This window comes from Mercenaria mercenaria, chromosome 3 (assembly GCF_021730395.1).
Source record: "Mercenaria mercenaria strain notata chromosome 3, MADL_Memer_1, whole genome shotgun sequence".
Taxonomy (NCBI): domain Eukaryota; kingdom Metazoa; phylum Mollusca; class Bivalvia; order Venerida; family Veneridae; genus Mercenaria; species Mercenaria mercenaria.
The window spans coordinates 47,774,086-47,801,554 of record NC_069363.1 but is presented as its reverse complement, the minus strand read 5'-3'; the positions used below and the strand labels follow the sequence as shown (position 1 = coordinate 47,801,554).

General features: G+C 33.6%; 1 protein-coding gene across 2 annotated transcripts in view; it reads right to left on the bottom strand.

Moving 5' to 3' along the window:
• Positions 1 to 25,940, bottom strand: part of LOC123524814 (helicase with zinc finger domain 2-like) — a 34,068-nt gene extending 8,128 nt beyond the window's left edge. Inside the window, exons 1-13 of one of the 2 annotated variants that reach the window (XM_045303306.2) lie at positions 25,670 to 25,940; positions 21,568 to 21,782; positions 20,960 to 20,999; positions 15,835 to 15,932; positions 14,327 to 14,524; positions 13,232 to 13,268; positions 8,904 to 9,028; positions 8,069 to 8,194; positions 7,464 to 7,521; positions 3,546 to 6,915; positions 3,077 to 3,174; positions 2,529 to 2,675; positions 600 to 740 (exon numbers count right to left, since the gene is read on the bottom strand). In XM_045303306.2, coding sequence (XP_045159241.2) covers positions 600 to 740; positions 2,529 to 2,675; positions 3,077 to 3,174; positions 3,546 to 6,915; positions 7,464 to 7,521; positions 8,069 to 8,194; positions 8,904 to 9,028; positions 13,232 to 13,268; positions 14,327 to 14,524; positions 15,835 to 15,932; positions 20,960 to 20,999; positions 21,568 to 21,768 — 4,639 coding nt within the window. In that variant the 5' untranslated portion in view covers positions 21,769 to 21,782; positions 25,670 to 25,940. Of the gene's footprint in view, positions 1 to 599; positions 741 to 2,528; positions 2,676 to 3,076; positions 3,175 to 3,545; positions 6,916 to 7,463; positions 7,522 to 8,068; positions 8,195 to 8,903; positions 9,029 to 11,705; positions 11,975 to 13,231; positions 13,269 to 14,326; positions 14,525 to 15,834; positions 15,933 to 20,959; positions 21,000 to 21,567; positions 21,783 to 25,669 lie in introns of those variants that run through there. The other variant, XM_045303307.2, reaches the window with a different exon arrangement.
• Positions 25,941 to 27,469: the final 1,529 nt, after the last annotated feature.

Here is a 27,469-nt window from a genome sequence, read left to right as displayed (position 1 = left end):
TGTTTTCTATGATTCTATGTTGAATTAAATTTTTACTAATTGTTAAACGTAAATGCGATCATATTTACTAACAGGGAAATTGTTTTGCCTTTCTTGTGATATAAGAAGATAAACAACCGTATTTCTAAAACGAATTTCATGAAACATTGAAGTGAACGAAACTGAAAAATTTCCGATGTTCGCCAACAACATACGCAACGTCTTATGCATTTATCTTAACGAAGAATGGTTTTTGAGTGCCGAAAGTTTGTGTATAATGTAAGTATTTCAAGTTTATTCGTTCTCGATCTTAAACGAAACAGTGTTAACAAATTCTGCAGTCATTTAAATATATATTTACCTTTTCAATTGAAAATATTGAATTCCACTACTGAAATTTTGGATAAATACTAGGACAGTAACTCGAATTGTTTACCTTATATGAACATTAACTATCGGACTACTGTCAATTCAATCACTATAACTGTATTTAATTCTAAGAACAAATAATTATGGCGATTTCTAAGTTAATCAAGCATTTTACTTTAGACACTAGAATGTCAACCTATAACACCAATTATCCGCGCAACTATTTTTGTCAGTATAACACAGTGTCTTACTTGCTACTAGATCCACGGATTTATTTGAAGGTCCACAGAACAATACTTTCTTTTTTGGAGTTTTGCTCTCGTCACTCACTTGCTGATTTATTTTGTCGAACAGATAAATTAGTTTTATGGCAGAGTTGGTCTTGCCAGTTCCTGTGAACAACCGATCAAGGATATTAAACCTTTTCTACATTATTTGTAATAAGCACAATTCTTCTACTACAATACTCTCTTCATTTACATTTATGCCATGGAATGATAGAACAAAACATCCAAAGCCCTTAAAAAGTAAGAATAAAGAAAATATAATGGATGACATGGTCATTATCATTTAGTTAAAACTGAAAAAAACTACCACATAATAATTTGACCACGGACTTGACGTAATAAAACATAAATCGTAGCAAATATACGTAATAAACATAGGATAAATGTAGTAAACAGAGGGATGAATTGCAAATGAGATTTCGTCAACGTGTGATAACGTAATACTAACATAATATTTATTGGACTGCAGCGCATATGGCTGTACATGTAATTGGCATCTACAAGTCCGTCTCAAAATTCATCTTGAAGCGATTTGTCACATAATTTCGCATACCCTTATGTCGCCTAAATCAGGATTACGCTGAAGCGCATGTATTATTTTGGCATAGAAAAATGATTTTGATTAAACAATTGTAATAAATGAATTTGAGTGATACATCATAATTAAAGGCACTGCCCTCCAGATTTGGCTACAAATAATCTTTCTTTCAAATTGAAGTTTGGTCATATTATGAACATTAAAATAAGAGATTTTGTTTCTAAAATATTCTAAAAATTCCAAATCAAGAAAAAAAGATGACCGCGTCGGGAATCGAACCCCGGACCGCCGCGGCAATAAAGACATTTTCCCGTCGTCTTAACCAAAAACGCTATAGCGGAAACGCTTTTCGATTTTCATCGTAAAAAGTAGTAAAAACAGCAAATTCTCATGTGTTTCCGTAATATATAGTTTGTCAGTAATTAAGTTTTAAAGCCTTCTCATGAAATATAGCATTTATTTCCAGATATCTAAAAGCTATTTTTAGAACGATCTTCGAATATTTTACAGGATTCATTTATCCTGTAACAGAAACATCAAACATTTAATAACAGGAAGCATATTATTAAATTAATAAAACTCTTTCTGCATGTGACTGGCAAGCTAAATAATCAATGTATGAAATATATCATATCAAGTAGATAGAACATGATAATATGTAATAAAGTTGTGTTACCTCGAAATATAGCTGTTATAAAATTATATTATTATATTTTCATTTGAAATAATATCAAAAGTAGTTTAAATCCGAAATTTGGCAGCATAAAAACCAGGTTTGATTGAACAAATAGCTATAAAATTGCTTCAAACAATTGAAAACTGAATGACCCGGTTACACGTTCTTTGTGCAACATCAATTTATTCATCAACATTCTGATATTTATGGAAACGCAGTGTATTTTACTTGAAGATCAAATCAAGTTTTACCTACATGACATGATCTTATCCATCGATCAATGCACTTGCATTTATTTAGCAAGCAAAATAAGTTATATTACACTTCCTGCTGTTTAACGTTTATATATTTCTCAGTTGGAATTGAGGAACAATGAATTTTATTAAATATCGATCATTTTTAAATATCTTATCACTTTAACTCATCTCAAGCAATCCATAGAGCAAAAGCATGTTTATCTTTATGACGTTTGAGATATTGGCGTAATAACTGTGACGTACAAATAATGGATGTGTTACATAATAATACACAATTTCAGCCCACACAAAATGTATTAGGGAAATAAATTTTGGTCGAGTTAGAATACTTCGTTAATATAACAAATATTTTCAACAATGTCGTTTTTGTTGTGTTAAACTAGACGTTTTACAAATATTATATGAATGTCATTTGATATCACCTGGAGGGCCTTGTATAAGTGTCAATCGGTTTTTCAATGCAGCGTCTATAGCGCTTTGTTGTCGATCATTGTTTCTTGGAAGCTGTCTTGCTCCTGCATTACCTGGCAGTTCTAGGTTTATATTAGCCTGTCTCACACGCATTGTATCTGTTCATACGTGAATGACATAATTTGTTACCGTTTTTTCTTGCAAACGCTCAAACAATTATTTCTGAAAATACTATCATCGTGGATATAAAACACCCGTTTATTGGTAACATTTTGACTTTCTAACAATGCTAAGAAGTATTGAAAGCAATAATAATTTGTTATACCAGAATATAATATCAGTAGTACAAAATGATACAAAATAGATAAACAAAAATATAAAATTCAGACTCCTTTTTAATGTACTGAGAAGGCAGGTGTTAATAACTGAAGATGATGAACATCTATTGCATTTTTGTTAAATAAATCAATGTAGAGCTTTGGTGTTTTATTCTCTTCAAGCGACAATATGTTTAAAAAAATTAAATATTTCTGTTATAAGTATGAACCATTCTACATACCCAACGGAGGGATTTTCTTTTGAAGAGCTATTTGTTCTGGTAATTTTTGTTTTCTGCTATTCATTGACAGCAGTTGATGAATATAATGCATTGTTCTCCTACAATGTATGAACACAATCATATGAACGCCTAAAACGTTATTGACTTTAATAACATGACTTGTAAGTATTAACTCGCAGACATATTGTCAAGTTACTGCTGTACGCATAACAAATGGACTTTGGTGGTGCTGTTAAACCACTTATGAGGGTTATTTTTGGCTTTCGCATTCAATTTTCCGCAAGAATAATTCAGTGAAATGTACTTTTACAAACTTAAATCTTCTATATCCAGCTTACCCAGGTTATACTCAATTTATGAACTAAAGGCATAGTGTCGTATACAACAATGCAATTTAAAAGGATGTTTAAAAAATTAAGATTATATCTATTATAAGAAGTTTAAGCAAACTAGAATAATATACGTTTACCTGTCTTCTTCAGACTTTTCAATTATTTCGATATTGGCATGTCCTTCTTCCGTTATTTCTTTTGGAAAGGAAGAAAGTCTGTGCAATTCAAATGAAACCTGTAATTCTTCGTCTTTTCTGTTTGTTCTTGTCACTTTTACAACATGCGCATGAGCAACTAAAACACGCTCAGATGGGCATATGTACCTATAGTCGCCAACTTGCGCTTGTGGAAGGATAAATTTCAAGCAAAGCCAGTGACTGTCGTTGGAACCCTTATGAATGTTTTGATCTTCGTCTTCTTCTAATTCATTTAAATTTAGACGCCTTGTTTCACAAAAATGAACAGACAGCGAAAATTGCCCACTGCTTCTGCCGGTAACTGTAATCGGTACATGACTGATACAGATTGATTCCTCGTTACGAATGCTGCAAGTAGCAGCCTCCATTAAAATAAGTGGCATCCATCTATCTACATATTCTTGAGTGTTTTTATATTCGACACATGTTGGTTGATTTGCATATTCTGCAAGATGCATAACAGGGTCTTCAATATGCATTAAACACATGTTAATGCTATCAGTCATATGATAAAGCACGGGTTTCGGCACTATGGTTCCTTTATGCTTTGTTGTTGACATAAGAACCTTCACCGTCTGTCCGTGCGTATACGACATAGTAAATTTTACGTAAGGCTGAACGTCACACTGTTTAACGAACGATGTTTTAATGTCAGCTGTACCCGCTCCACGGGACAAATATACTGCTTTAGTTTTTTTTATCTCCTTTCTTATGTCTTGATTCGTTTTCTTAAACGCACTGTCTAATAAGGATGCCCAATTTGATATCGGTATGGCAACAACACCTTGGTGTGGATTCAGCCTCGTTTCTGTAGAGTATTTATTGGTGGAACCGATCTGCTCGTTATAGTCGTAAATTCTCTTGGTCCATGAAGCTTCAGCTTTCGGCAATGTTGTGTTTCGTGTTATATCTAGAACTGGTTTGTGATCTACTTGTAATGTATTAAAGTTGATCTGTCTGTCGTGTTTAGACACGAATGCCATTTGAGGAAATGACAATTCAATCCCTTTATCGGAAATGTCACTGATAAAACATAGCATCATCTGTGGATCTGTCTCCAGTTCAGCTGCAAGTTTTAATGTTTGACAGCTTTTTCTATAATCTAAAGATGTCTTCATTCTAGAATTGATATTTTTGTACATTTCCGCAAGTTCACCCTTTTCGTAAGGACATTTTTCTCTTTTATCTAAACATGCGTGCAGTATACGCTGAATTATCAGGTCATTGTATCTTCTTATAGGGGAGGTACAATGAACGTATCTCTGTGTGCCCAAGTCATAATGGATGGCATTTTCTTTTCCAGTCACGTAGCTTGCATGCTCTTGTATTGCCAACCAATCTTGCCATACAAGAAACTGGAAAGGAAATAACTGATCTTTCCGTAAGAGATCCGAAGCTCTCTCTGGTGTCATTTTAATTTCTTCCCATATTTGGTCACTTACAAAGACTTTTGCGGCTCCTTCTTCAACATTTCTGAAAGAAGGCTTTTTCTGCCCAGGTATGGTTTTGTTTTGCATTTTAACCACCGTATCAATGTAACAATCATATTTTTTGAAAAGTAAATTTAAATGTTCTTTTGAAGGCTCAGGATGACAACGTAATGGTATATAACCTGGATATTTTTGACACAGTACATCGGCTATAGTTTTATTTGAAAGTATCATAAATTCTTCTATGAGGTATCTTGCCTCAAATGTTTTTTCAATAGATTCCTCACCTTGTTCGCCGAACTGAAAATTCAAAGCATGCATGGCATTTCCCAATCGCTGCCATCTCAAAGCTTTCGCTATCGTATGTAACAGCTGGATATCCTTCGTAAGTTTATTTGTATCTGTTTTTGATAAGATCATCTGTTGAGCCTCAATATATGATAATTGCCTCTTGGACTGAATGTAAGTCTTTTGTATATTGTAAGAAGTGACACATCCATCAATATTCATAGTGAAAAATACAGATAAAGTCAATCTTACTTTTCCTGGCTTAAGACTTAATACATTTGTACTTAATGGTTCGGGAAACATGTGTCTCGTTGCTGCTTCTGCTATTCCGGAATAAAATGTCGTTGCCCGGTATAGGGCTTCTATGTCACATTCTGAACCTTTCTGTATGAAGCTAGCCACGTCTGCTATATGAACACCTACAAGGTAATGTTCCCCTGTCTGTTCAATGCTAATTGCGTCATCCAAATCAGTCGAAAAAGTAGGGTCAATCGTGAAGACGTTAAGAGACGTTAGATTTGTTCTGTTTTTGAGATATATTAAGTCTGGTTCGTCAATGTGCATCATTTCTGAAACCTGCTTCACAGTGTCTTCATGATACAAATATGGAAGCCGATACTTCAAACTGACAAGCCTTAAACTGGAATCTAAGTCTTCATTTTGTGGCAAAATTTTTATCACTACACCCAACGGATATTGGTGTGTTTGGCTCCATTTTAAAAGAGCAACAGTAATAATACATGTTTTTATTTCATTTATATGGAATTTGTTGTCTTGTATGAGCTCATCATCATATTTGTAAACATAGATAAAATTTTCTTGCCTATAAAGTGGATGCAAAAGCTTTATCTTTGGGACTGTGTTACATATCGGCCGCGCAAATCTGGCATCGAACTCATCAGATGTGCAGAGAAAAACAGGATGTTTTATACCTTTGTGTCTTTTTCTCTCTAAAATACCAATAACTTTGCCATGCATTTTTGCATTATCATACACTTCGACGACGACTTCATCTTCCATAAATGCCTGTCCTGCTTTAGATCGTCCAGAAATAGTTATTTGAGATTTAATGTTGTTTTTCACCGGTGTACACACAGACTCATGTGGTCCAATTATTTGTATGATACATCGAATATACTTATGTGGGTTCTGTTGGAGTCTTTCGGTTAAAGTTTCATTGTCAAGACCGGATTTGTTTTCTTCATCTGTGTTACTATCTTTGACGGTTAACCCATTTTTCAACAATGTTTCAAGCTCGGTAATTTCATTCAGTTCTGAGTTGCTGTCGGCATAGTACTTTTCACTTTTCTGATAGAAAGTTTCGTCTTTGAGATCGGCTTTTAAAGAATCATCTCGTGACAGTTGATAATTTTTCGTTTGTGGGTTCTTCGAACTTTTTTCCATCGTTTGAGGTTTTACCACAGAAAAAACAGGGTTTTCGTCTGAACTATCACTGGACAAATATTCTGATTCTGTAGGTACGTCGGAAGAGGAGGAGTCATGGTCATTGTGTCCTTGGTGTGTTTGCAGATTGTGTAAATTTGTTTGCTGATCTGTATATGGGTGCTCTGTAGAGGGAGTTTTTGCTTTGGCTGAAACGTCATTTTGTTATTAAACTAATATAACGAACATATCACCTGAACTGTGATCAAGATACTCTAAAACAAAATCAATTTGCATTATGAATATGTCAATTTTGTTACTTAGTTAATGTAGGACGAAAATATCAATTATACTGTCTCAGTGATAAATATACTATAAAACAAAATTAATTTGCATATGATAAATATGTCAATCATATGTATTATGTGACATTAAACGGATATGAGTGAGCATTATGACGTTAATGTATGTTATTCTGGAAAAGTTTTAATAAAATATGTACCTCGACGTTAAGTAAAACAGATAGAGAAAAGTGTGTACGTTGACCAGATATATAATTATATCGAGGTTATCGTATGAAGAAATTCATTAATATCTTTCAATTCTCAATATATAATATTCCTAAAGCTTCCGATTTTGAATACTGTGAGTATGATAGTCTAACTTTTCAAATCTAAATAAAAAATATCAAACACAATATCTTATCAATATTTCTTGAACGATATTTTGAACTGTCAGATTTTTAAAATAAACATACGTCTTTTGTGCCTTTTAGAACGCTTTGTCTTTCTCTGAGTACAATTTCCTTCCGAGGCCTGAAAAACAGAGTTTTAAATAGCGTAAAGAACACAGTCGAGTAAATTTATAACCATAAAAAATATTGTCATGTCAAAATGAAGCTGTAAAATAAAATTTCGACGCATTGAACATAATCTTGAATATAATGGAATTGTCCTTCGTGGCCATTATTTTTCTATAATATAATTATTAAACTTTTGCATGGATCAAGGTTAATAACATATGCAAATACAACTGGTTCTACAATAAAGCTACTCGTTCTCAGTTGTGGAGAAATGTTTCAACATTTTCATTTTTACCAAGTTTGGCATAAAATCTTTATATGACACTGTAAAATGATGAAATGAGTGAAAAGCAGAACACGGCTTCAGCGGAATTATATTATAGTAAAAAGTGCTTCCGAAAGACAAGAAAATGAAACTGAGTCCAAGTACGAACATTTTACAGCCGGAAGACGGCACTTCAAGACTGCTGTGTGATAGTTAATAAAATCTGTGAAAAGAACCTATGGAAACAAATGATCCTTTGGATAATGCTTACACAATCTACTGAATCTATAATTACCATTTGATGTTCATTTGCTATCCACCTCATGTCTGCTGCGGAATCAGTAAGTCTTGGAGAAGCACGTATAATGCTTTCGATTTCTGCTTGAAGTATATCTAGTCTGTCTTTGTCTGAACTGGTGTTCTAAAAAACGAAACAATAAGAATACAAAAAGCTTTCGGGTCTTGGTCATCTGAATTAACATTAACAAAAATTAAGAACAAATAAATTAAATACAATTTCTAAAACACATGCCGCACTTAACAATTTGAAATATTCCTTTTGGCTCCCATATATTGACCGAACAAGAGGAAACTGACCTTCATTGGTAGTAAACTATCTAGATTCGATAATATCATAGCTGACAACACGTTTTGTACTAGTATGCATCTTGCTAAGTATATCCTTTGCAACTTCGTTTAAAAACTCAGTCATAATACAACTGTCAAATAAATGAGTAACAATGAACGTACTTGGGATAACGTCAGAACTTAGATGTAAAGTGTTCACAATTTTTTTTAAGTAGATTCATTTTAATATTCGGCTATTCCTCGAACCAGTATAACAGTCATGGCATATATATAACATTGAATTTAGGACATATTTTTAAAATGACATTAGTAATTGCTGTGAACGAAATGTGTTTTAAAAGTCCATACTTAGGACAAAACTTAGGAGGAAACTCATGAACTTTTGTAAATAATGACACGATCCTTTTCCTCTGTTAAACATTTTGTTAGTCGTGTCTTAATTTGATCATTTTAACATGAAATTATAAGTTATAATATAATGGTTGTTAAAGTACGTCCCAAGAAGCTATAGGCAATCATGTACTAGACTATTACTACGTTACCTTTGGGCAAGTTACTGCTATTTTGCAATAATCTAGAGCAGATTTATAGTTTTCCGTTGCTAGGAGTGATCTTGCAAATAATTCCAATGCCTCGCTGTCGTTGTACTCGCTCATATTGTCCAGGACTGAAATGTGTTATAAGATAGTTAAGTTAAACTGAATAATACAGTAAAATGGTGTATGGTTAAAGACAAAATATAATCTGTATGAGTAAGTTTTGTTTGGTATATTTATGAATACTTCTATCTTATGAAGCATAAATGTAAACATGAATTCCTAGTTTTCTGTACTTTCAATACAAATTCCATTTGTGAAGTAATCATATTCTCTGCTATGTAAAATCACAAAAGCGAGCCAGATATTTTAAGAATTACTGTTCATATACATCTCTGTATTATTACAAAATAAATTAATCATAATCACTTCATATGTTTCTCACCTTGATAAACATATCAGGAACGAGTTGAAAAAGAAGGTATTTAACAGTTACATTACAGACAAACCACACTATGTTACAGAAATAAAAACATGCCTATAAATACTGGTAACAATTCTTTTCTAGCAAATTTCTAATTTAATATTACCTAACTTCTCTTTATTCCATATATGACAAAGTGTTCTAAAATCAGACACAATATTTAGAGACCGTACCATAGCTCTTCGCATTCTTCGATTTTTCAAAAAAAAGTGGTTTTTACAAGAGCACCGGTTACGATTAGAAATGTAAACAACGGACTCTGTCTGTAAATTATTTGAATGAATGAATGATCGTCGATCTTAGTCATAATATTGATTGACAGTGAATGCTAATGCCTCCTTGTGTTGCAGAAAGGTATTTAGTTTGTAACTGTAATTTCCTATCAATTGATATCCTCTCGAAACTGGTAAAGTAATTGCTTATATTTGGACAAAGCCCACTGTCTTTGCCATTCGCCAGCTGCTAAAAAGGCAAATATATAAGATTCAGTGTAAGTTATATTTCACTGGTACTACCAGTTAGTAAGTTCATACTCTAAAAAACACGTCAGAGAAATTTGGGCAGTTTTGACCGATTAAAACGTTTACAGCATTAGATTATATTTTTTCTTTACACGAAAATAGCCGTTAGGTAACAAAGCGAATACGCCGATAATCCGGAGTAGGCCGATTATGTGTTATTGTCACAAAACTGTTCCAGTTCACGTAATGTAATCGGTGCACTTAAGCTACTGCTGTTATAGGGAAGTGGTAGAGTGTTTGCCTCAGATGTGAGAGGTCCTGGGTTCGAGTCCCAGTTACAGCTTAACAATTTTCATTCTGCTACAGCACCTTTTTGCTGTTAAAGGACTGTTCCAGTTGTTCTATATTTTTAGCACACAGTATCATTGATCATTATTTAGAAATCCAGATCACAGTTGAATGTTAAATAACATGCACCCAAGAAGAAAATATTCGCTATATTATGTCCCTTTGATGTTTCTGCTCTCCAGGTTCAAGAAGAGTTACATTTCCTTGATCACAAAATTTTCTTTTACATGAAAATATTAAATGCTCATAACTCATAACGTTTTTGCTTAAACTATTGTCAATATATCTATTTTTGAGAAATATATTGACATTTGTCTTCATTTCAAAGCTTTTTAACTTCATACCTATGATTTGAAAAACTTAGGTACTATCTCTACAATATTGATTTAAACAAACAATGTATACAGAAAGGGAATCCCATGTGATTGAAAAAATTATGGCGACATATACCTACCGAAAGTCATTTAGCTATACTAACGATGCCCCTCACAACCTTGCAAAATCTTGTTTTCAATTGTTTTAATTTTGACCAACATTTTATATAATTTTTGAGGAATCACAGAGGGATTTCTTGCCAGAATCCGTCCTTGCCCCGTGTTCACAAAACATTTTTCGGTCTCAGCTGAGCTTGAGCTTGCACTTTTGATATCCATTTTATTAAAACTTCAAAGTTAAATTCCAATTGAGACTGACCATTAATGCTAAACAGCCACTTGAAAATAGCTATTAACTTAAATTTAGTTTCAAGCATGCTGTTTAGATATAAATGACATATAAAGTTTCATTATCAAACTCAGCTGAGACTGAAAACGTTTTGTGAACACGGAGCCAGTTCTTCATAAAGATGAATGTGCAGTGCACCGACTGCAACTTGTAAACATTGTCGCTGTTATGATGACAAATACTTGCAGTAGATTTATCTGTAGATGTTTGCGAGTATATAAGACTTGAGAAAATAAGAGTATGTGACGAGCTGACGTTATCTGTAACAATGTTCAAGTTATCATTCTCGCTATCAACGGAAGGACCAGCTTTCCTAAAAGAAGTTGGTCCTCAATTAATTCTGTAATTTCAGCTGCATGAAACGTAAGCTTTATTCATTCTGCTTGCTGTTCAACAACTGTATTGCTTTACGTTTTGTTTCATCGAGATAAATTCGTTGAGATGTAATTGTGCGAAAAAAAAAACAACACCTAAATATATACTACCGCTGAGCATACCTATCTTGTTTGAAATATATATATGTACTTGATTTGACAGTGTTTTCAACAATATTTACCTTACACACATTTATGTACATGACAAATCAATGCTTTTTGTTAAGAACGTTTAGAATAAAAGATAAAAACTTGATTGATTTGTTGTACTTGCCGAGCATATGGGGCTTTTTATGGAACTGCACTCTAGTGTATTAGTAAAAGTTCCATTTCCATCGCCGTATTAACACATCTGTGGATGTATCTAAATTGTATTTTAGTACTTATAACATGTGCAAATGTTGAGCTTTGCTCTTACCCGTGGCTAGAAGGCGTGGGCCTTAACATACATTTCCACTATCGTCCATTAACAGACTCAATCAAACCGGGCCTGCAACATTTTCATTTTTGTAGTGTTGGGTGACCTGTGGGTTTTCCTTTTCTATTTTGTTTTCTTATCATAATCATTTCAGTATCATATGTTGCGATTCTGCCTGTGTACGTCACCATTGATATTTTTCTAACCGCGCGGAATCCAAAATATGGCTCCAAAAATATGGAAGTCTCAATCTTTCGTCTTAATAGAGGTAAAACTATATAAATTATCCTGTACGAAATAAGGATCTGTTTTCTTTAAAAGGCCCGAGTGTATTTTGCAATAATTTTAGCTGTAAAAGACCTGTAAGTGGAAAATGACATGACAATGTAAGTTGAAATAACAGGTGTAAAACATGCAGGTCTCAAAACTACAGCAACTGCTGTAAAAAAATAACAGTTGAAAGTTACAGCTGTAAATGGTTATGTCCAAATATTACAACAGTCTGTAACATTTTTAGAGGGAAACATGAGTAATGTTTAATGCATTTTTGAGGGATATAACTGAAATTCACAGAGACTCCACATATCCTCAAAAAATAATGGTATTTTAACCGTTGTGGAGTAAGTACAATGTTTGATTATCTAATATATATAGTTGTAAAAAGACGTGTATAAGTACATACATTAACTATTTACACTATTTTTGAAGCTGTTAAGTTTAAAAGAACTAATTACAGGATTTGCATAATGTTTTTATGACAAAGCAAGTTTTATAACCAAGATCTGATGCATAGTTTCTAATTTGTATCATACTCTTGAATTTTGCAATTGCTGTACTGTAAACATATTTCATATTATTCAAGACTTTACTTACTAGATCATTTATTTTACCCTTTCTAGAGAATTACAATTCATTCTAAATGTTTTTTTTGTACACATGCTTTCGTCCCTTTAAATAATGCCATCTTTTTCCACACCTGTAACATTCTACAGCTGTAACATTTATGCATATTTACAGCTGTTACTAGCCCGCCCGCTTACCTGAATAGGGAGAGCGCAGATCTACGGATCTCGGGGTCGCGAGTTCAAGCCCTGGGCGAGGCGTGGCGATTTGATAAAATACATTGTGTCTGAAATCATTCGTCCTCCACCTCTGATTCATGTGAGAAAGTAGGCAGTTACTTGCGAAGAACAGGTTTGTATTGGTACTGAACCCAGGAACACTGGTTAGGTTAACTGCCCGTCGTTACATAACTGTAATACTGTTGAAAAAGGCGTTAAACCCAAAACAAACAAACAAAAACAGACAGCTGTAACTCTTTCATTTTTACAGCTGTAAAATGTTTTACAGTTGTATCTCATTTGCGTAATTAGAACTGTTTTACAGTCGTTTTAAATTGAAATATACAGCTGTAAAATCAGTGTTATAATGTCTACAGGTGTAAATTTCGAATAATCATGAGTGTAATTTTGAACAAAAATACAGGTCTTTTAGAGCTGTAAAATTTCATACAGGGTATTACTTACCAAATTTACATTGCGCTCGTGCATTTTCGTGATCGTTCTGAAAATTAAACAAGTCAAGACGCTTTTACGACAAGAAATTAAAAACATGCATTCAGCTGGTCGAAGCTATATTTAAATAGAAACGCAATGTGATAAACGAATATAGTCTATACGAAACGCGTCGAAGCTATAAAGACATAGATAGGTAAAGCATTTTAATTTGTTTCCGTTGTGTATTTTAATAATACAGTCAAACTTCGCTCGAACTCGGGTAGTTCGAACACCGCTCTTCCTTCGCTCATCGTCAGGTCCTGGCAAAATCTCTGAATATTGTTCAATGGCTCGAACTACTGATAACTCCAACAAGTTTTGTCGGACCCGCCAAGTACGAGCGGACCAAGTTTGACTGTACTATGCATCTGATTCAGTAGAATATATGATTACGTCGTATTCTCTTAACCAGAAACATGTTACGTTATTTTAATTGTGATAATGTTTCGTTCTTTAGATACAATAAACTAGCACTAGTGCTTTTTTATCATTTGCAATATCCAGTAGCTTGTATTATATCAGTACAATTTATGTTTTAATCTATTCCTATGTTCATCGTTTGTTAATCTTTGTTTTAACCTGTATAAACATCTATCTCTCGACCTATAATGAAAACAACGAATGGTGTACATATCATGCAGCTTGTCGCACATATAATGACATCGAAATTCAAAGAAAACAAACAATATTAGGAGTTTAAAATTTTAACCTCAAATTCTATGCAGACATCAAATAGTGCGTGTAATAATACATGTATTTACTTTCAATGATTTACATATCTCTTCTGGGTGAATTGTTAACCTGCACTTAATGGAAGGTTTTAGTAACCTATGTCTTGATGAAAAGTCTTTTTTAACGACTTGTCAATGAGTAAATTATCAAATAATCTTAATTTCCAGTAAGTTTTCAGTAGACTAAATATTAAAATGAATGGAAGCTCAAACCAACCACATGTAACGGCGTGTTAGATGGTGAACTTCTGTAAACAACCCAAAGACATAATACAGTAATGCAAATATGTTGTTGGTTATTATATTCATATAGTGTGTAAAGGATACAACTTACCAAATGGAAGTAGCATTTTGCTTTTCTCAAGAGTGCCAGATGCCCATCAGGATTCTCAACAGCAACAGAATGTACTAAATTTAGGAATATAATGATACAGTCGACTAATGTATCGATTTTCAAAGCTGTCGTCCATTTTTTATTCAACATTGCAAGATTTGCAATCTCCCCCAAAGTTGACAGAAAGCCTTGTAATTTCTGCAAACAAAATAACATAATTATGTCCCCCACCACACAGTAGTGTGGGAGACATATTGAATTACTCCAGTATGTGTATGTGTGTGTGTGTGTGTGTGTGTGTGTGTGCGCGTCTGTCTGTCTGCCTGTCACAAAGCTGGTCCACACTCTAAGTCGAACAGTTCTCATCCAATCTTCACCAAACTTAAACAAAATGTGTTTGACCATAAAACCTCGGCCAAGTTCGAAAACTAGCCACATCGGCCAAGACACTTTGAAATTATGGCCCTTGAACATAATTACCAACAACCACCGGAGCAGCATTGTAGACGGTTACTCCCATCCGCTACCGCCGAACAGCATTGTACACCGACAGCATTGTAGACGGTACTCCACATTGAATACCAAAGCCAAAACAGTATACACAGACAGAACATCAGATGATAGCATTGGAGACTCGTTTTCCAAAAAGGCACCAGTATTTAATGCAAACTAACATTGCAGTTGAACTTGGCATTTGGAGAATCGTTAAAATAGCATTGTTTTACAACATTAAATCAATTGAAACATGAAAACTTAAGTATGGAGCTATCTAAATATACATATATGGCAAGTTACTCCTCATTATTACAAGTACTCCATGTTGTTCATATAAATTTATCCACCTTGTCAATTTCCGAAAAGGCATTTTACTGAAAAATGATCCTGGTAAAATATTTGGAAAAAATGGAGACAACTCCGCAAGACTTTATGACAAGCTAAGTGGCTATTGACCTAGAACCTCATGCAAACTATGCACTTTTTACCTCTAATCATGAAAAAAGCATGCATACTTGCCACATGGATTAGCAACCTGAATACAAAACTATGTAAAGATCAAATAATTGATTGCCCTGGGGAAAGTAGGACATTTTTTTTTGTGGTGAAATTTGTCAACAAACAGACGATTGTTTTTAAAAAGTCAAAACCCACAGAATTTCACACGGTGAAATGTGTTGAAAAGGCTACTGCTGGAAAGAGAACAATCTCAGCTACCCATACATATGCGTCAACGTATGGGAAACATATCTAGAAATATGAGCAAATCGAAGAAATCAATTTCAAGACTGTTAGATGCATAACTGTGTAATCATACATGACATTTATCATAGATAGGTTACTTTTCCTTTGCACTTATATAACATGAGCAGGATTAGGATTAAGAAACGGTGTTCACTCAACAATTTCACTATATAAATGGATTGTTTCCCTTGTGTAAAGAAGGCTTAGGGTAAGTCTCTACATTAAATAATTAAAGAAAATAAAGTATGTGCTTATATAGTAGCAGTTACCTCCTTCATGTTTACAAGTCTCTCCTGTGGTTGTTCATAGACCAGTTTCATCCAGCGCTTGTCAACCTCTGTAGGCATTTCCTCAGAAAATACTGAAGCTGAAAATTAAGGACTGAGTTATATCTTAATTCTAATTAAATACATGAAAGTCTAAACATCATTTACAGTATCGCCGTGGGTTCGCTCCTGGCCGCGTCATACCAAAATCGTGAACAATGATACTAGTAGCTTCCTCACTAAGCATTGAGAGGCTATTTATAGGTCTGGTCAGACCGGTGTCAGTATAAGGATACAGGGTGGTACATCATGTTACATGTCTACGGCGTGATATAACAGTGTGGCTGCACAATATGGTTAGATGACCTCTTATTTTCTTTTGTTGTTATGAAATGTGTTTAAAATCAGAAAAAATAGATCCCTCGGAAGCACCGAGAACAAGGCAAACAGTGAAAATTGCAGACTCGGTTTGATTGAGTCTGTTCATGAGCAGTAATGGAAAATGCAGCCTTCTTTACCCTTATTTTCAGAATCACTTAGTGCCAAATGTTGCTTCATTTCCGTCGCTTTTAAAAGAATATTAAAACTAAATTTATGACTTCAAATTCTCTGTTGAGACTAGTGGTAGATTAGGGGTCAGAAAATCATGTTTATGGTATTTGTTGCATCTGAGACTGTTTTACATCCATATTATGTTGTTGAATCCCGTCAAATAGTTAGAAGAAGATATTTACAATCATGTTTCTGGCTTCACCAACTTGCTCCTGTAGGATCAAACTCATCATTTGAAAACTACCAGCTGGCTTGCTATAAATTTATTGTTTCAGAAATTTTACGCATGCCTGAATATAATATACCTAGCTTACTCGGGTTTCATGTGTCTGTGGTCAGGTTTAGCGTCTTCAACAACGGTGTCTAATTGTAGCAGTAAGCGCAAAGACCAACATTATAAAGCTGCCTCACTGTAATATCACGCCTCAGACATGTGACATGATACCCAACCCAGTCAATTTATACTGACATCGTACTGACCAGTCCTCGACTTATCCTGTTATTGCTGACCGCCCTATATACCAACTTCACGTCTTTGGTATGACGCGTCCAGGGAGCGAACCCACGACATCCCGCTCTAGAAGCGGCCCTAAATCGGGCTGGTCGCCATTTGACCTACATTTGTGTCGGTGCGACTTTAAACAAACAAAACAAACAAATCAAATCGTGTTGAATACAATTTAATAGAATGAATGAGGAGGGGAAATCTTTTTAAAAAAAGTCCTTGAACATAAGATATACCCCCTTGTCTCCAGGTCGGGAGATATTTAAGGTAATCAGTTTTTACACGTGTAAACCCCTACCTCTAACTTCATATGATTCATTTTGAATGAAATGAAAATCATCAGGTAGTTAAGTGAAAAATAAATATTTTTTTGTGAAACACGTTACAGAACTAAATTTGGTGACCAAACGGTGGTCATTAATTTGGAAAATTATTCATACAATAAACGGGACAGGCTTGGAAATAGCCGTTAAAATTCGAACGATTATTGCCAGCTGCAAGTACTTAATTTGGGTATAATTAGGTAACAGATGAAGATTACAGTGACTTGTTAACTGAAAATGATTTATGCTCAAAGATTTTGGAAAAACCTACTCGGTAGAAGTTCAAAGTCCTTATGACCTACACACCAAAAACGGTGTGTCAAATTATTACCCAAGAAGAGTAAATGTTGACTTATGGCCTTAAAACTGCAAACAATAATTGCTTATGACACCTATATTTCTTCTTGTTAAAGGCCAAATACACAGTATCCTTGAGGCTCATAATGACTTGCGGTCAATATCAGGAGAACATGATAAGGAATGACTACCCTTCGGCAGTAGACGACCTCAGTCATTTCTCAGATCAATTATGTGGCAGGATGGACGTACCGGGGACAATAACTATCAGAACAAATCAACACCCATTACAATATTTACAAATTTATTTACAGAAAATGATTATTTACAATGAATAAATGAAAAGTGAAAAAAATCTTATTATAAGAAAGAAAGAAAAACATCTGAGCTCAGTAACTCTTTTATCAAGTATAAAGTTCTAACACTGACTGTTCGCTGACACAGATGTTTCCGTTAACTTTGAACTTTAAGTAGCACAAAAACTAAACAACGTATCTTCAAGTCAAGTCCCTCTAAACCGTGAATACGTTGATTTCGTTTCGGCTCCCTATGATGGTAGGTGATTGGATCCCTGAGCTGACTTCAGTGGATCACAAAAATCATCGTCTTTGCGGTTTACGGCACAACCATGGGACGAACGCTCTGCGCTGGGAAAATCACATCCAGGCAAGTGAAGACAAGTGAACCTCGAGTATTGTACTTCCGGGTTGTGATATCATTACCAGGTAAAAGTCGTCTGGCGGAAGAAGCTAAAATATATAACATATGGTAAGCACCATAGCAAAACAAATAAGTCAGGGCATAAAACTGCTCCTTTGGGTACACAATACCTCCGTAGGCTCCCATAAATACTAGTAATACGTGCTACTTATACAAAATATGAGTGCTACTAAGTTCATACGTCACGTGATTAAAATACGTCACTTATTACTTCCATTATTACTAAAATTAATTACATAAAAGTCTAAAGTTAAAGTATGGGAAAGATATGAAAAGTTTATGATGAAAAATTATAGATAAGGAAATGATAAACTGCAGCTATTATTTACAACTACAAATTAGCACAATACAATGCGAATTAAACGTTATACAATAGTTGGTATCAATATAATATCAATTTCCATTCAACAAAACGGACACTGTTTAGATATGCTTTAGACTGGCACACACTTATTTCAAATTACAATAACATATTACATATATGGTACTAGACTTTCCCCATAGATTTAACATTACAATGCAATACAATATCGGCGTTCCATAATTAACAACGAAATGTTTGACATATGTTTATGACAAAGAGTACTTTACAATTATCATGTTACACAAATTTCAGTACAAATCTTATAGCTTATAGAAAGGAAACATTTTAGATTCCTCGTTCGAAATAATTGACAAAAGCCTGAAAAATTTAATAAATAATCCTGACATACCGAAACTAGCCAAAAAGTAAATCTGTTACAAAATTCTGTAGAATGACCAAAAATTTACTAAATAAAAATCGTAATTCAAAAATTATACAAAAATCTAACAAATAAACTTCTTACCTCGATCGTGAATAAATTTCTACCAAGAAAAATCAATCTGAAGTAAATTCGTCTAATGTCGAAAGTGGTGTGCGCTAGGCATATCTAGTCCAGTCTATTTGTAGGGTAATGTCCCGCCAAATACTAAATTTCATGGGACTCACGACTTATGCGTGTACTCTGACTATTTGTATTTCCACGGGAATCACGATATAGCCGGAAAATCTGACTACTTTGGCGCGGATTAAAATTGACAATTTAACGCCCGTTATAGGGCTTTTGGGGATAAAAACATAAATTACTGAAGTTTATAAAATATCAACTTTCTTATTATGGAACCGAATTTAATAAAATTTACATGGAAATTTAAGTTATGAAATATAGAAAAACACGAGAGGTGTTTTATGCATAAAATCTGACATTTACCTCGATAACTAAAAGATATATACAAAAAGGTGATGCAATACCTGCATTTAAACTACAGATACAAAGTCAGTTTGTGACAAATGATTAGGCTTAAACTCAAGGTTACAATGGCATTTATATCAGTAGCTTAAGAACGCCTGTCCACACTGAAAGAAAATTGTATGTGGATGATATGACCACAGGGTAAAGTGCCTTTCTTTTATGTTCGTTTCATTCTTGTTACGTTGTCTATGTAATGTTTCGTTTTATAATGTACACATCCATACATACACTGCTACAGAGGTACGGTTTAAGGCTTTCGTTCTTGAAACATGGCAGTCCTATTCGAAATATATCCTTTTTTACCCCTGATTTACGTCCCTTGAAATTCTTTTGTCAGTATTTAACATAACAAGTTTCATCCAATAGACTATAATGACCCGTTTTAACAGGTATCTCTTGTTAATGTCAATCTGAGTGTTAAGTGTTGGATACTACACATCTAGAGAAATAACTATATTTGCGGTTTCAGAAATCTGTTCCCGGTTGGGCGGACGGACGCCGCATGACGGCATATTATTGTCTTCCTAGCGAGGAATGTACACTTTTATCTTAGCACACGCCTAAGATAGATATTTCTGTCTTTTCCTAGGGAAAATCCTTGTCTAAAATAGCGCGCACATAGGCGACGTCATAAAGTACTGGCACTATTATGACATCATAAATTATATAAATTATACCAGGAAATACCCAGATCTATTTAACACCACGATCTATTTGGAACGTGATAGGCAAGAAAAATGATCTAATATGTCTGCCTGTGTAAGACAGCTGTTTTCCCAACCGTCGGGACAGCTTTGATAAAAAGCCTCGATAACGCTCGGTTTTACATTCAACCCTCTGGTAGGGAAAACCCCAGTCTGACTAAAGTACATCTCCTATTACGCTACGCTTAGGATCTGAAGAAGTGCTATTGATAGTCTCGTTCTGACGACCCTTCCACTAGCCAATCGGAAGGCTAACTTACAACATTTTGTAAGTTTAAAAAATCTATATTAAGCCTGGGTTATTCATATTTACAATTCTTATGACGACCACATCGCGACTACGCCCTCTAGTTTTGAGAGAAATTATATGTCATGGTACGGACTTGGTCACGTAAAGTGTCAGATAGCCGGTAAACGCAGTCGGTAGGGCACTTGCTCTGTAAGCGAGGGGTTCCGGGTTTGAACCCCGGCCTGACTGCACATTTTTCTTATTCTTCGACATTTGACGCTAATTTGATGGTTTAGTCAAATGCTTGTTGAAACAAGTCGTCTGATTGGTTCAAATAAAAATAGATTTGCAAAAATAAAAAAAGCAATATTGGAAATCCAAAATATACAGAAGACGAATGTGAATGGATCATTCTCAGATCTTCGTTAAGAAGATCAAGTACTAAAAGTCAGACTGGAATCTGACCCTGTCCAATCCAGAAAACTAGCAATTGTCAAAACTGTAACGAAATCTATAAATCTCACCTATGTACGCATACTTCAAAGAGTTCCAGTAATCGAAAATCTGTAAATGAATAAAGTATACTAATATACACCCGTTATCAGTTAACAATTAATAGTACTATGCTGTTTGTCGCATATTTATCTAAATAAATACATTAAGAAAACATTCTGTTAATCAAATGTTATAACGTTTTGATTTTTTAAACGCAAGTTAATGCAAATATCTTAGTTTAAAATTTATGTCGGTTTACAATACATTTCTCTGTTTCTTGGTACATTTCAAGTAAACCCTTTATAATAATAAGCATTTTACACTTATCAAGAAGTATCGAGGTACAAAGGGTATCATATAATGTTGAATTATTAACTGAATGAATGCAGATGTGTATACTTAATATTTCTTGCAAATGAAATAAAGCATTGTATTTGAAAACAAGACATAAGTTTCTTGTAGATGTAAATGGCTATTTTAGCTTGATATAATAATAAATATAATAACTGAAAGACTATTTACCATAATTGTTTCTATTTCTTTTCTCTATTACTTTTCTAAATAATGTAAGTCCATGTAATAGAAATACAAGATGACGGGTATGGTATTTTATCCTAGATCATTAATATAACCTTACCTTAAATAAAATTGTTTCACATTCTGAAAACCACCTGGCTAATGATTTCTCCTTCTCCTCATCGTGTTCAGAGTTAAAGTATGCCTCTTGCTCCTGATTAGCTAGCGTAATGGCTTCCCAAACATACTGCTTGACCTCAGAATACTTTTCTTCATCAAAGGCTTTTAATGATTTAGCTATGACATCATCAATACGCCCCATTCTTCGTCGATTTTCTGAAATTAAACAATAAAAAGTTGATAAATTACCATAACTTTACCTACAGCAAATGACTGCAATCCAAGTTTCTGCCTCATCCGCTATACATTATATTCCATGTTTTTCTTTTTTAATTTCTTTTCACACAAAAAATTATATCTGAATACGAAATATGGAATTACATTTTTTGTCACTGAGTAAAGTGATAATGGTGGAAGCGTAAATGAAGGGCATTGAAATAGTGTTGATTTCATTTATTTATTTTATTTTTTAGGGTTTAACGTCGCACCGACACATTATAGGTCAAGCAACGTATTAAGAAAACATCTGTCTCTATATGTCTGTGTGCGTTCATATCATAATAAATAATGAAAGGTTTTTTTTGACGATTGAGAAATCAATTTATAAACTCGTCGATTAAGGAAATTAGCATTATTTTCTTTTTCATTACCACTACCTGTTATAACTACAAGAACGACAATATTCTGAGACCTTACTTTTTCATTTAAAACAATAAAAGCATTGTTTGTGGATGCGGACATACTCCTTTTCATGATTTCATTATATATATATTTTTTTGTATTTGTAATGACACATGCAAGTAAAAAAATTGAATGCAAAATACAGTTCATAATGCTTCATCAGCGGTATCTGTAGTTTCGTCAGCTGTGTCAGTGGATTCCTAGTTTCAGATTTCACAGCAACAATGTCAAACACAAATGCGTCTTGCCAAGCTTTAGATTCAATTATAATTTCACTCAACTGCTTTAACCTGTGAATTCACCCCTATAATAAGTCGAAATAAATTGCACACCACGGCAATTTTCTAGGAGCGAACATTCATAAAAACGTAGTAAATGTATAAAAATCTATTACTGCTGCAAAAGTGATACAATATAAAAGTGTTTGTTATGTTTTTACAAAAAAAACACTGAATTTTGGTAAGGCGCTGAGGCCAGTCGAAAATATCCAACAACACCAAACGTTTATTTAATTGTACATACATGACAAGAGTCATGTGGTTAATGCATGCCGGATTTACAATGCTATTGGTTGCCCTGGCGTTTTGCCGGATATTTTGATTTTAATGCGCATGCGCTCTTTACGTGTGGCATAAAGACCGCTCATCAATAAATAAACCTACATAAAATCTTCATGATATTACGAATTGTTTTGCCAAAATAAAGAAGATTTTGATCACACACATTTTGCACAGAATGCATTGATTAAAGATATGTTATTAATCATATCTTACCCGAGTAGCCGGCTTTATTCTTATTATCGTCAGAAAAATACAGGCATTCCAAAGTCTAGATCCATTCACAAAATAAATATAAAACGTTCTTTCATTGCATCTATCAAAGGAGCTTTTTTCTTAACTAAAATAGCAGTTTTATTATACTATGTATTTTTTTGCAACTGACATGCTAAAACATAGGTCACCTTGGTGATCAAGACCATAACATTGCATTCGTTTGTAATGTGGATGCCACCTAATTAGACTGGATCATATATTTACTGAAATATATGAGCCGCGCCATGAGAAAACCAACACAGTGGCTTTGCGACCAGCATTGATCCAGACCAGCCTGCGCATCCGCGCAGTCTGGTCAGGATCCATGCTGTTCGCTTTCAAATCCTATTTCAATTAGAGAAACCGTTAGCGAACAGCATGGATCCTGACCAGACTGCGCGGATGCACAGGCTGGTCTGGATCCATGCTGGTCGCAAAGCAACTATGTTGGTTTTTCCATGGCACGGCTCATATATATAATTCCTATACATGTATTTTGGTGCACTTTTGCGGCATTTGCAGACTACGGAGGTTGCTTTTAATATATACTTTAAAATTTGTAGTCAAAGATGAGCTGCTGTAGTGGTATCCTACCTTTTGCGAGCCATTGATTTCAGGGCAATTAACAATTTCGTACCTGTTGGTTTCTATGTGGCTATATTACTTTGCACTAAAATTCATCTAAAGCACAAATGTATTTGTGTAATGTTTCTGCGAGTCATACACATGAGCGCAGGGGTATCTTAGTAATACATATATATTTTTCTGCGAGTCATAGACATTAGCGCACCGGCATCATACATATAATTTTTTCTGCAAGTCATAGACTTTAGCGCAGTGTTATCTTGCAAAGCATTTATGCTAATAATTCTAATTGACCTAAGTCTTCATTTCGCATAATGGTGATCTTTTAGAGAGAGCCCTTGTTTTTATTTTGCCATGTATGTTATGTTATGCTACAGCATAAAATAGATGTTGTGTATATTTATGTACAGTATTTATACGTGCCTCTGATATGTATACTTATGTATAATATTTTTGCGAGCTTCTGGCTAAAGCGCATAATTTTATTATTTTTGCAAGTCAAGAACTTCAGCGCTGTTGTCACGGTGTCATTATGTTGAATGTTTAAAGAGGCAATAAAACAGCCCTGTTACAGAATAATAATAATAATAATAAAAATATTTGACATATAACCTCTTTAGGGGAAGTAACTCCAGAATTGAGATTCTAGAAATCTGTAATATTTGTTCCCCTTTTTCACATTTTTATATTTCCTATACTATGTTTCATATCACAGTACAACTATATAGAGTATCTTTTATTGTATACAGTACATTGTGTATTCTATAAAATATGTTATACATATTTGGAAAAAATGATGCTACAATTCCCAACAGACGTCCATATTATTTCATTTTTACCTATATTTCTTGTAGGAATACATGATCATGAATTGACACAACGCATTGTTAAAATTAAATAATACAATGTATAGAATACTAAAAATATATCGACTATCGGATATTGAATTCACACCCAAAGAATAGAAATAATTCAATGCTTACTTATTTGTACTGTCACGTTTATTGAGGAAACCCATTTTTGTAGTTGCTAAAATTGAACATGATTCCAAATAACTTGTACTGAATCATGCAGATTTGTATTGTAAACATACCTAACAAAACTGAATTCTACGACTTGAATGGCTGAATATGGGTAAATACAGAAATGCTCTGAGTTATCATTATTATTAGTTTCCTCAAAATAAAAATAACTTTACTTCCACTACACTGTTTCTGTTGGTTATAATGAAAACAAAAACATAAATCTATGAACTACTTTTGATTTAACGTGTTCTATTTTATCCATATATGAATCTGTTAATCAATTAACTTTTTTTCTGTTCTTCATGTTTTTACAATTTTTCATTCAGAGCGACAATTTTTTGAAAACCAGTAGATATGATTGTTATTTTAAATTTCGAAATATGAGATCAATGTCTAAAAATACTTAAGTTTTTATAACGATTATCTGTGACCGCATATTGATAACATGATCGCTATTTATTGATATCACGGTATCTTATCACCGATTTAATAATAGTGCTGATTTAATTTTCCATTTTATGACATAATAAAATTGACACCTATATACTAGTTTTATATTGCATTTATTTTTCAAAATACGTATATTTTATTAATTTAAATGGCTTAATTCATATGCTTATGCATTATTGGACTGCGACATACAGATTTGAAGTGTGCTAGTGAAGCTGTCCTATTTGACACGAACATAAATGAGCATTGCTAATAATGTAACGCTATGAAGATACAAATTACTCAAACATAACTATTGCGAGATCACACACAAAAGTATGGATTAACATTTTTTTTTACACATACACTACTGATACAAATATATTCCGTTGTACTGGTAAAATCATTAGTGGTTATACTATAATTATTTCAAATACATATAAGTATATCCGTAACTGTGTAGAGGGTAAAACCTGTAGTGTATATGGCATTAAATAGGACACACATTCTGTTAAAGGTAATACACATTTTAAGTTAAAGTATTTAAAAAAAACTATAATTTAATAAATACCTTTTTGGTGTTAATCACACATTTTCCTCTTCATGAAATGAATCAAAAAAATTTCCTTCAACTTTAATACTCAGATTACTATTACGCACAGGTAGTATAAATAGATTTTTTAGAAATGAGGAAGCAGTACGCAAATACCATAATATTTATAAAAATAAACATAATCTTTGTCCTATCAGTAAAACATTTGATTCACTCCAGATAAGCGGAAACAACGTATATGCGCATAAAACATATAGGCCGGCCATTTCTAACCCGACACCTATATAATGCCATATTTTTAATATAAATAATTTAACACAATAGAACCTAATCCCAACTGATAAACATAAATGTATAAAATAGGCCGGCCATTTCTAACCCGACACCTATATAATGCCATATTTTTAATATAAATAATTTAACACAATAGAACCTAATCCCAACTGATAAACATAAATGTATAAAATAGGCCGGCCATTTCTAACTCGACACCTATATAATGCCATATTTTTGATATAAATAATTTAACACAATAGAACCTAATCCCAACTGATAAACATAAATGTATAAAATAGGCCGGCCATTTCTAACCCGACACCTATATAATGCCATATTTTTAATATAAATAATTTAAAACAATAGAACCTAATCCCAACTGATAAACATAAATGTATAAAATTAACAAATAAAATATATCACTGCAAAATTCTAACAATGTAAAAAGTTAACGAGTCACAGAACAGTTTGAACGTCCAAGTAATTAATACTTCGTGTGTCCTCCCATGGCTCACACAGCTCTGCGTAGTTTTGGATGACCCATTTGGGAATATTCCTCCATTCCTGCACAAAGGCCAATCACTCGGGCAGCCTGTAAAGAAAATAACTCAATATTAAAATCTCACTTATAAATGTACATTGTATTATAAGTTATTGTGAATAGATTCATTTTATATATTTGCAGTCAAAATATCGTTATATAAATGAAATCCGATTTACTCACGTGTCTAAGTGAATGTCCGGCTTGCAACATGCCGATTGTGCGACCGCGCGCTTGAAAATCCATCCTTACTATTACAATTTCAATAGCTAAATTTTGTTGTTATTGTTTTTCTTCAGGGTGAATAGAATTCTAGAATAACTAAATGAAAATGAAAATCGATATTTTCGCTTACCAACATTCCTCGTGCAAAGTCTTGAAATCTTGCAAAGTGTTGAAATCGTGCACGTACAAGGCGCAAAACTGCTGGATTGTCACGGCTGAAATTTCCTTATAATTTCTGTACAGCTAATGTAGCCAAACAACTCTGTATATAGTTTCAGACTAATACATTGAAACATATTCGAGAAAACGGAATTAAAAAAGTACCGGGTTAGAAATGACCGTAAGTGTATATTGATTATTGTATTAAATTAGTTCGTTTTAATGATATATTACGGGTGTTGTGTTATACATTGGTTGATGTAAGGTGAACAATTGTTATGAAGTACATAATCATTTTTAAATTGCTAGATGCAAATGACAGCTATTGCTACAGAAGACTTTGAGTATTGAATGTTTTATTCCTTATCTTAAGGTATGGCGGCGGTAAACCACATTTATAGTTTTCTCCAGTTTCTTATGTACAGTCAAGCGATTTGCAGAAGCTTCAAAGTCCACCAATTAGTGTCATTATCTCGCTGTGAACTTCTTTACGTCAGAAAAGTGAGCATTCAGAAGTTTTGTTTGTTTGTTTGTTTTTTTGTTTTTTGTTTTTTTGTCATAGTATATAAAATGTTATGTGTAATTTTATATCATTATGTTAATCAATTACGCAACAG